The 11,012-nt window shown below is 41.5% G+C and overlaps 1 protein-coding gene across 1 annotated transcript; it reads right to left on the bottom strand.

Moving 5' to 3' along the window:
• Positions 1-3,145: 3,145 nt before the first annotated feature.
• LOC145819249 (uncharacterized) lies at positions 3,146-5,821 on the bottom strand. The gene is made up of 3 exons (XM_082913210.1): positions 4,684-5,821; positions 3,775-4,164; positions 3,146-3,615 (listed from the first exon to the last, which is right to left on the bottom strand). The coding sequence occupies exons 1-3, from the start codon at positions 5,819-5,821 to the stop codon at positions 3,146-3,148; spliced, it is 1,998 nt and encodes a 665-aa protein (XP_082769336.1).
• Between the last annotated feature and the right edge of the window lie 5,191 nt (positions 5,822-11,012).

Raw genomic sequence — 11,012 nt, forward strand, 5'->3', positions numbered from 1 at the left:
CGTGCTTCACGTGTCCTGAGATAAATTCCAAACACGCTGAAATCGTTTAAGGAAAGAACACTCTAACCACGCTGAAATTGTGAGAAGAGGTCCGAAAACAACCGCTTGGGCTTGTGCTTCACGTGTCCTAAGATGAATTCCAAACACGCTAAAATCGTGAGAGGAAAGGTACACTCTAACCACGCTGAAATCGTGAGAAGAGGTCCAAAAATAACCGCTTGGGCTCACACTTCACGCGTCCCGAGATAAAACACGCCCAGGGCCGCGCTTCACGCGTCCGGAGATACAAGAAAAACCACCTGGGCTTGTGTCCCACACATCCCGAGATACAACTCGCCCAGGGCCGCGCTTTACGCATCATGAGATACATTTCAAACACGCCGAAATCGTGTGAGGAAAGGAATACTCTAACCAAGCTGAAATCATAAGAAGAGGTCCAAAAACTGCTCAAGCTTGCGCTTCACGCATCCCGAGATAAAACCTGCCCAGGGTCGCACTTCATACGTCTTGAGACACAAGAAATAGGTACGAGACTGTACCATAAATACGCAATTGTAACGAAATTGTGTGCTGGATGCACAAAGTGAATGAGTGCGCTAGATGCACAAAGTGAGCATGTATAATAGATGTAAGTGCGATAGATGCACAAAATGAACATGTGTGATAGATACACTAAACATAATCAATCTTAAATGGAACTTCTCTGAATGAATCGCACATCTAATATCGCCTGGCTGTGCCAGCTTTAAATGAACCGTACATACTGTGACGCCCCGGTTCTATACTATTGGTTGCAGTCAAGGGAGAGTCACTAATGAGTCCTATGGTCAATAACTAAGTAAGATCCCAGATTGCTGAAGGACTCAAATTAGCCTCCCTTCTAAGTCCAGCTTTCTTAGGCAGCGCACTGCCCTTTTGACAGATCTTAAAAGGTATTGACACAAGGTCTCATAAGCAACGATAAGGTTCATACATAGAATATAAATACATAACAATCACAATATATATAACTCAAAAGATGGTTCCATTACATTACACTCCAAAAGAAAGCTTAAGTCTTCAAATGAGTCTTTACAAAACATCCAAAAAGAAACTTCTAATTTTTCTAGGATAGCCAAAAGTCTTCGAAAGTTTCAGGCTCGTCGTCTCCAGCTATGAGTTCCGCTTCGTCACCTGGCATGACACGCCGTGAGCTTTGAATGCCCAATAAACACACACACACCCTACCCTTTTTTCCCAGTCCAATACACAATGACCATTATAACATCAAGTAACAAAGCATAATACTCAAATAAATAAATAAAGGGTTAAGTTAGGTTGTTAGCAATTAGAAATCCCCCAAAGAGATTTCGTCCTCCCAACCACAAGAATCGGACGCGGATTATTGGGTATGCCCCCTCTTTTGCTGCTTTGTTGCAGACCTAACCTCGGATGCCTACCAACGGTTATGTACCATGTAGGGCCAACCACAGGGCCTCAAAAGAGACGGTAAAATAGGACCCTGCCCGAATCCCTCCTTACACCAAACCACCAAGGGTCCGAATACAACCGCTCCGTTCAAGGGTTCCGAAAACCACTTGCGCAAGACTTTAACTTCAAATAGGGAACGCATCCCAACAATCCATAAATCACATATTCTCATCTTTTCATTACTCAAGTGCTCGAAAACCCAATACCCTCCCCGTTAGGTTTCCCGTTGAGTTAAATATTTTACATCAAGGTTAGGCAACTTAACAAGATAAAAATATCCACACAAGCATGCATTAATAAGGTGAAGAAGATGAAGAACATAACATAACACATACAATATCATGCCAGGATATGATCACGAACAAATAAACATTTTCATGAATACAAGGCATAAAACATCCATGCATAACAAAATTTCTAGATTTAATATCTCATAAAGATTAAAATGAAAGGACTATTTTAGATCCTTCACCGGACTTGGCCTTCCTATGGTTCGTAGAGGATTTAATCTAGTTTCTAGAACATTTTTCAGAAGTGGGATTGCTTTTCCAGATTTTAAGTTATTTAGAAAATATTCCAGCGCTGTCCAGATTCTGTCCAGATCCGTCGACCGTTACGAAAAGTTGATTTTCTTGCAAACCGCTTAATGTTTTTCGATGAAACCAATTTTATTTAAAAGCTAACACCTTGAGGAAGGTTTTTACATAAAATAGAGGTCCAGAATAATTTTATAAATATTTCTAGAATTTCTGGAAGTGGGCTGCAAAAACAGATTCTAGGGTACTTTGCCCAAAACAAGAAGATTTATGAAAAAGGGGTTCCACCAAGGGAAAGTTTCATTTCTTTTGTGAAGAAAATATGCTAAATATCATATATTTGACTCAGAAAATTTGTTTGAAGGAGTGCCTTTGAAAAGTTGAGAGATTGGTACAAAAAAAGAGATGGTTTTGGACCAAAATGGGGAAAATACAAGAGAGATGGAATCAATACTCAACCCTTAGCATTTTTAACATAAGAACTTAGTAATAAAAGTTCTGAAAACATTATTTAGAACCTTTAAAAACGTGTATTGAAAAAAAGGAAAATGAAAGAGAAGGTTGTGTTTGTGGCTTACCTACTAAGCTTTGCACAAAAAAGCTCTCTTCTTCCTTCCTCTTCTTCTTCTAGACTTCTCTCTCTTGCTCTCCTCCCTCTCTCTAGCCGAATGTGTGTGTGTGTGTGTGGGTGTGGTGTTTGTGTCTTGCCAAGCTAGGGGAGGTTGGTATATATAGGCAATTTGGTGTAAAAGGACAAAAAAGCCCACTAGTTGAAAATAGATGGAAAGGTTAGGATTTTGCTTGGAGTCTAATGGGATAGGAGTAACTAAGGTGCTAAATCATAGGATTAGGCATTATTTAGTTGATTTTTAGTTAAAAGGTAACTAGTATAGGGAACATCATCCTAGGTCTAGGGTACTAGGTTTTGGGTTTCCTAGAATATCATGATCATAAATCTTGAAATTTGGCTCTTCTCTTCTTCCTAGGGTGGCCGGCCTTGGGGGAGTGTGATGGGGTTATTATTTTATTACTTTTGGTCCTAGGGCACACTCTTCAAGGTGTATATATATATATCTTACAAGATTGATGGTACTTCAAGGTACAATGTACAAGTACTAGTTTTTGGGTAAGTTTTGAATTTAAATAAAGAGTGAGGGCTTGGAGTTAAAAACATGTAACTTACTCCCTTTAGACGCATCGCAATACACAGTGTACCCGTCTTCTCGTTCTGGGATGGTCAAAATTGGCGCACTAGTTAACCTCTTCTTTAGCTCTTGGAAAGATTTTTCGCAAGCTTCGTCCCACTCACACTTTACTCCCTTTTGTGTCAAATGAGTCATTGGTTTAGCTAGTTTGGAGAAATCTTGGATGAACCTCCGGTAATAACGGGCCAATCCTAAGAAGCTGCGGATTTCTGACATGGTCTTTGGTTGCCTCCAATCTAATACTGCCTCCACCTTGGTTGGATCCACCACAATCCCATTCTCTGATACCACATGCCCTAAGAACTTTACTTCATTCAACCAGAACTCACATTTACTCGCCTTGGCATATAACTGATTATCCCTAAGAACTTGAAGAATAGTCCTTAAATGTTGCTCATGCTCTTCTTCAGACCTTGAATATACCAAGATGTCATCAATGAATACTACTACAAACTGGTCAAGGTATGGTTTAAAAATCTTATTCATTAGGCTCATGAATACTGCCGGTGCATTGGTTAGTCTGAAGGGCATTACTAGAAACTCATAGTGGCCATATCTAGTACGAAAGGCAGTCTTTGGTATATCCACCTCCTTGACTCGTAGTTGATGGTAACCTGACCTGAGATCAATCTTTGAATAGCACCTTGAGCCTCTAAGTTGGTCTAAAAGATCATTAATCCTTGGGAGTGGGTATCGGTTCTTAATTGTGACTCGATTGAATTGACGATAATCGATGCATAGCCTCAACGACCCATCTTTCTTTTTAGCAAACAACACGGGTGCTCCCCATAGCGAAGTACTTGGCCTAATGAATCCTCTCTCGAGCAATTCCTGTAGATATGTCTTCAATTCTCGTAGTTCTGCTGGTGCCATACGATACGGAGCCATGGATATTGGGGTAGTCCCAGGTTGCAGCTCGATGCTAAAGTCTACTTCCCGGGTTGGCGGCAATCCTGGTAATTCCGTAGGAAATATATCTTCATAATCGCATACTACGCGCGGAAGTTCTTTTTCGGCTTGGCCTTCCTCATTTACAATTAGGCTTGCTATCCTACCCTCAAGTTGATCGCGTTACTGCATCCGATATTTTGTTGAAACCATGGGGTCTTGTCTATCCCCCGTTAAACTGGAAACGTGTTCCATCCTGTGTATGAGCTACTATTTTCTTCTGACGACACTCAATCACCGCTCGGTGGGCGGACAACCAATCCATGCCCAAGATGAGTCGAAGTCCGACATTTCCATGATACGAAGATCGCAAGTGAAGCGTAGGTTCGACATCCCTATCTTACAGTCCTTACAGATCGATCCTACCCGAACACATCCTCCCATAGGTGACATCACGCTTAAGGCAATTGCTAAGGGCTCACATACAAGTTCTAACGACTTAGCACAAGCAGAGGATATGAAAGAATGTGACGCACTGGTATCAAATAAAACATGCACCCAAGAATTGTATAGTACTAAATTACCCTCAATTACGGACAGGTCCGCTTCTTCCTCTTGCAGGGCAAAGACTCTGACGGTTGCCTTCTGGTTGCCACTGGTCTTGGCATTCTGAGTTCCTCCACTCCTCTGGTGCTGCTGCCCAGTAGATCCTGTCTTATTTGTCCAAGGCTTCTGCCCACCTAATGCCTGGGCATTTGCTCCGGAACCTCCTCCTTGGTATCCCGATGGAGGGAGTTGGGGGCATTTGCTTTTTTTGTGCTCTAATTGTTGGCAATGAAAACACTGGATTTGTCCCACCAGCCTTTGTTGATAGCCTCCTCTCTGGATTTGTTGCTGCGGTTGCTGTCGTTGCTGTTGTGGTTGTGGTCTGAAGTAGGGCTTTGAGGTCACGCTTCCTTTCTGGTTCCTTTGAGGTCCTATAGACGCCTGACTCCATTTTCTCTTGTTCCAAGCCTTCCTGGCGTCGTTCATTTCCCTTTCAGATTCTAATGCCGTTTCCAGCACCTCGGCATATGAGGGGAGTCGTTGCGAAAGGACTCTTCGCCTGATTGTAAGGTCTAGTCCCCACTCGAACATCCTTGCTTTCTCTTCATCATTTGCTACGTATCTGGTTACGCATCGGGCTAGCTCTTCAAATTTTGTAGCATACTGGGTCACGGTCATACTTCCTTGCTCCAGGTTTTGGAATTCCTTGACTCGTTCTCGATGGATAGTACTTGGGAAATATTTATTTAGGTATAGTTTCCTGAACTGGTTCCATGATAGGCTCGCTACGTCACGAGTATTCTTGATTAACTCCCACAAATGGTCAGCCTCATCATCCAGCTCGAATACTGCCAAAGCTATTCTATCAGCAGCCTCGGTTATGCCCATAGTGTCTAGCATTTTCTCTATCTGTCGGAGCCAATTTTCAGCTACCTTCGGGTCTGGTACGCCTGTGAACTTTGGGGGCCTCTGCTTCTGAAACTCAGAAAAGAGTCGAGTCCTCTCATTCTGCCAATTGTTCCTTATTTTCCCTAGTTCCTCCAAAATTTGATGACCTAGTTTATTGGGGATGTTAGCCCCTGCGGGGATGGGTCCGTGTTGATTTCTGGGACAGTTTTGTACATTGTTGCTGGTTTCGGTATAGCCATTAGCTCGCGTGTCCACCATTCTATTCATGGTACGTGATGAGTTAGTTTCCAGTCTTAGAAAAATAAAATAAAATCTTACTACTTAGATTTGAAATAGAGGTTCAATTTCCTTAGGGTGCACTAAAGCAAGTAACAGTCAATAACATAGATCAACACATCATTCATATATTATAATAGGCATCATTACTAAAGGGCTCCTACATCGGAGTTACATTCAAAGAGCTTCTACGCATTACAAGGTTCAGGCTATCTTATTCTAAGGATCCCCATTAGCGTGTCTTACAAAAGTCTAGTTTTACTATCCCTCGATTTAGTTCTCGTTTCCCGACCAATCAAAGTCTTCTTTTGGGTCTTCATCAGCGGAGTCGGTGGCTTGGTCCGGAGAGCAGGGGGTGTACATTGGTGCGGGAGGATTGTGATCAGATGACACCTCAATAGGGTAGGCTGGGTTTGCTCCTTGCTGCTCTGGTGGATGCTCCATATCCATTGGTTGATTGTCGCCTGGCCCGTGATAACAAGATTCGTGGCTTTCAGCCTGAGTCGGTGCTATGGTGGTCAAAGCTCGGTGTATCAAGGAGTCTATCCTCTGTTCATCTTGCTCCATTCGGATCGTCTTCTTTGCTGCCCGGCTCAGAAATTGTAGGCGGCGCCACACCAGAGACCTCTTCTGCATCCTCGTATAGCGGGAGTACTACGTCTACACCTTACGTATCTCGGTCTTGATCATTTCCTTGGCGGTGATTTCACAGCGTCGGTGGCTAAGTAGGGGCTGACAGACATGGCCCTCCTTCCTTGCATACGGAAAACACCCCACGAGTTGGTACTAACTCCGCGTCCTGGATAGCCTCCCGATGACATCCTAAGGTGGAAAAGATTTTTATTAGTTAATCTTCATATAATAGCCGGATAGAATAAAATAAGATAAGGGGTAAGGACTTCTAGAGTCGCGTATAGGATTACGAGGGTTAAGGGTTGAGCCTACGCTCTGATACCAAGCGGTGACGCCCCCGTTCTACACTATTGGTTGCAGTCAAGGGAGAGTCACTAATGAGTCCTATGGTCAATAACCAAGTAAGATCCCAGATCGCCGGAGGAGTCAAATTAGCCTCCCGTCTAAGTCCAGCTTTCTTAGGAAGCGCACTGCCCTTTTGACAGATCTTAAAAGGTATTGACAGAAGGTCTCTTAAGCAACTATAAGGTTCATACATGGAATATAAATACATAACAATCACAATATATATAACTCAAAAGATGGTTCCATTACATTGCACTCCAAAAGAAAGCTTAAGTATTCAAATGAGTCTTTACAAAACATCCAAAAAGAAACTTCTAATTTTTCTAGGATAGCCAAAAGTCTTCAAAAGTTTCAGGCTCGTCGTCTCCAGCTATGAGTTCCGCTTCGTCACCTGGCATGATACGCCGTGTGCTTTGAATGCCCAGTAAACACACACACACCCTACCCCATTTTCCTAGTCCAACACACAATCACCATTATAACATCAAGTAATAAAGCATAATACTCAAATAAATAAATAAATAAATAAAGGGTTAAGTTAGGTTGTTAGCAACTAGAAATCCCCCAAAGAGATTTCGTCATCCCAACCACAAGAATCGGACACGGATTATTCGGTATGGCCCCTCTTTTGCTACTTTGTTGCAGACCTAACCTCGGATGCCTACCAACGGTTATGTACCATGTAGGGCCAACCGCAGGGCCTCAAAAGAGACGGTAAAATAGGGCCTTGCCCGAATCCCTCCTTAGACCAAACCACCTAGGGTCCAAATACAACCGCTCTGTTCAAGGGTTCCGAAAACCACTTGCGCAAGACTTTAACTTCAAATAGGGAACGCATCCCAACAATCCATAAATCACATATTCTCATCTTTTCATTACTCAAGTGCTCGAAAACCCAATACCCTCCCCGTTAGGTTTCCCGTTGAGTTAAATATTTTACATCAAGGTTAGGCAACTTAACAAGATAAAAATATCCACACAGGCATGTATCAATAAGGTGAAGAAGATGAAGAACATAACATAACACATACAATATCATGCCAGGATATGATCACGAACAAATAAACATTTTCATGAATACATGGCATAAAACATCCATGCATAACAAAATTTCTAGATTTAATATCTCATAAAGATTAAAATGAAAGGACTATTTTAGATCCGTCACCGGACTTGGCCTTCCTATGGTTCGTAGAGGATTTAATCTAGTTTCTAGAACATTTTTCGAAAATGGAATCGCTTTTCCAGATTTTAAGTTGTTTAGAAAATATTCCAGCGCTGTCCAGATTCTGTCCAGATCCGTCGACCGTTACGAAAAATTGATGTTCTTGCAAACCGCTTAATGTTTTTCGATGAAACCAATTTTAGTTAAAATATAACACCTTAAGGAAGGTTTTGACATAAAATAGAGGTTAGAATAATTTTATACATTTTTCTAGAATTTCTGGAAGTGGGCTGCAAAAACAGATTCTAGGGTACTTTGCCCAAAACAATAAGATTTATGAAAAATGGGTTCCACCAAGGGAAAGTTTCATTTCTTTAGTGAAGAAAATATGCTAACTATCATATATTTAACTCATAAAATTTGTTTGAAGGAGTGCCTTTGAAAAGTTGAGATATTGGTACAAAAAGAAGAAGAAGATGGTTTTGGACCAAAATGGGGAAAATACAAGAGAGATGGAATCAATACTCAACCCTTAGCATTTTTAACATAAGAACTTAGTAATAGGAGTTCTGAAAATATTATTTAGAACCTTTAGAAACATGTATTGAAAAAAAGGAAAATGAAAGAGAAGGTTGTGTTTGTGGCTCACCTACTAAGCTTTGCACAATAAAGCTCTCTTCTTCCTTCCTCTTCTTCTTCTAGACTTCTCTCTCTTGCTCTCCTCCCTCTCTCTAGCCGAATGTGTGTGTGTGTGTGTGTGGGTGTGGTGTTTGTGTCTTGCCAAGCTAGGGGAGGTTGGTGTATATAGGCAATTTGGTGTAAAAGGAAAAAAAAGCCCACTAGTTGAAAATGGATGGAAAGGTTAGGATTTTGCTTGGGGTCTAATGGGGTAGGAGTAACTAAGGTGCTAAATCATAGGATTAGGCATTATTTAGTTGATTTTTAGTTGAAAGGTAACTAGTATAGGGAACATCATCCTAGGTCTAGGGTACTAGGTTTTGGGTTTCCCAGAATATCATGATCATGAATCTTGAAATTTGGCTCTTCTCTTCTTCCTAGGGTGGCAGCCCTTGGGGGAGTGTGATGGGGTTATTATTTTATTACTTTTGGTCCTAGGGCACACTCTTCAAGGTGTATATATATATATCTTACAAGATTGATGGTACTTCAAGGTACAAGGTACAAGTACTAGTTTTTGGGTAAGTTTTGAATTTAAATAAAGAGTGAGGGCTTGGAGTTAAATACATGTAACTTAGGTAGAATTAAATTAGGTTAGGGAACTTAATCCGGCTAGGGTAATTCCTGTTTCAATAAAAAATAAAAATAGTAATGCTAACCAACAAGATTCGAATTAATTCAAGTAACCGAGGGGCTTTAAGAAAATAATTCAACGTTAGGATTTTTAAAATGAATACATATTTTGGGGACTTCACACATACAATATTGTGCATGAATGAGAAAGTAACTCAACAGATACAATATAGTAGAAACACATGTTCAGCGTTACATCAAGATACAATTTCAATAGAAGATAAACGCGCGCACATATGATGCCAATGGAAAGGTGCATAACAATGCATGGGAGATGTGCATAACAATGCAAGTGAAACGGTGCATAACATTGCAGGTGGAATGGTGCATAACAATGCAAGTAGAATAGTGCATAACAATGCAAGGAAAACGGTGCGTAACAATGCAAGGGGAATATGCATAACAATGCAAGTGAAACGGTGCATAACAATGCAATTGGAACGGTGCATAACAATTCAAGTGGAGTGTGCGTGACAATGCAAGTAAAGAGGTGCATGACAATGCAAATAGAGTGCGCCTGACAACGCAAGCAAAGAGGTGCATGACAATGCAACGAGTGTGCGTGACAACGCAAGTGGTATGTGCATGACAATGCAACTAGAGTGTGCATGACAGCGCAAGTAAAGTGTGCATGACAATGCTCATGAGACATGCATAGCAAGGCAAGTGCAAGAAATGTATGCTCCATGCAACATTAAGATGCGCATTTCAGGCCAAGGTGAGAAGTGCACATTCTATGCAAGCATGGTTAAAACGTGCTCCATGCAATGTACATACTCTATGCAAAAGGATCAATGATGTACATCCAATATAACGTGTATATTCTATGCGACAACAAGAATAAGTATAGTACAAGATGCATTTATGCAATATGTGTGATGATATGATACATGTTACAAGTAATGTAGAGCATGATGTCTAGGGAATGCAATAAACAAACAAAGCGGCGCTTTAGAAAGCACCTTATGGGGTGAGTGGCGATGAACCACTCTACTCTGATGGAGATCTCCCCTTGTGTTCCTCGAACTCTTACCTTGCGTTCTTTGAACTCTTTCCATCAACTCACAGTATAAAGGTTCTGATATGCTGACAATGATTCTTCACGTAGAACACTTTGGATGCCGTTTTTCTTCCTGACCATATTCATAACTTTCTCTATTCTCCAACGGGGTGGCAGACTAGGTTGGTTCAGTATCCAGAATTGAGGCGCATATACGCTACCTCAACCTATGGGGCTTCCATACAGATTTCAAGCTGGGGATACACCCCTAGGTATTTGAGCCAGACTCTAGTCTCAGAAATCCCTAACCTTTCCGCTCTAGGCATCAGCCATTCGAACTCTAGTTTCCACCGTCTTAGTTGGTCTCCTAGGAACTCATTGCAAACACAGCCAAGATGCCCCTGGGAGGGACGATGCTCAGGGAGAGCAGTTTTGATCGCCTTTCTAGATTTGAAGTAGGCTTGAGCTTGCAGTAGAGACACACTCATACTTCGGAGCATTGACAAGGCTTGAGGAGGTACATTCGAAATACAATCTCGGAATTTACAGAAGTTGAAACAAACTCAAATGCTCCAATTTTCGCTCTTTTTTTTTTTTGCTTTGCAGTCCGAAACCTAAATAGCTTCAGATAGGTCCTTGTTTTACTGTTCTCACATGACCTGGGTTGAACCCTGTAGTTTTATGAAAGAACGAATCCTGCTTTGCACAAATATGGAGAATGGCATAGC

Source organism: Camellia sinensis, chromosome 2 (genome assembly GCF_055761805.1).
Source record: "Camellia sinensis isolate YWXY chromosome 2, ASM5576180v1, whole genome shotgun sequence".
Taxonomy (NCBI): Eukaryota; Viridiplantae; Streptophyta; class Magnoliopsida; order Ericales; family Theaceae; genus Camellia; species Camellia sinensis.

Excerpts from the sequence above, each read along its gene's own strand:
- LOC145819249 (XM_082913210.1), bottom strand. The coding sequence starts at position 5,821 with ATGAATAGAATGGTGGACACGCGAGCTAATGGCTATACCGAAACCAGC. Across the intron at positions 4,165-4,683 it reads GGACCTGTCCGTAATTGAGG|GATTGCCGCCAACCCGGGAA; the intron begins GTAATTTAGTAC and ends CGGAATTACCAG. Across the intron at positions 3,616-3,774 it reads TATACCAAAGACTGCCTTTC|AAGAGCATGAGCAACATTTA; the intron begins GTACTAGATATG and ends CAAGGTCTGAAG.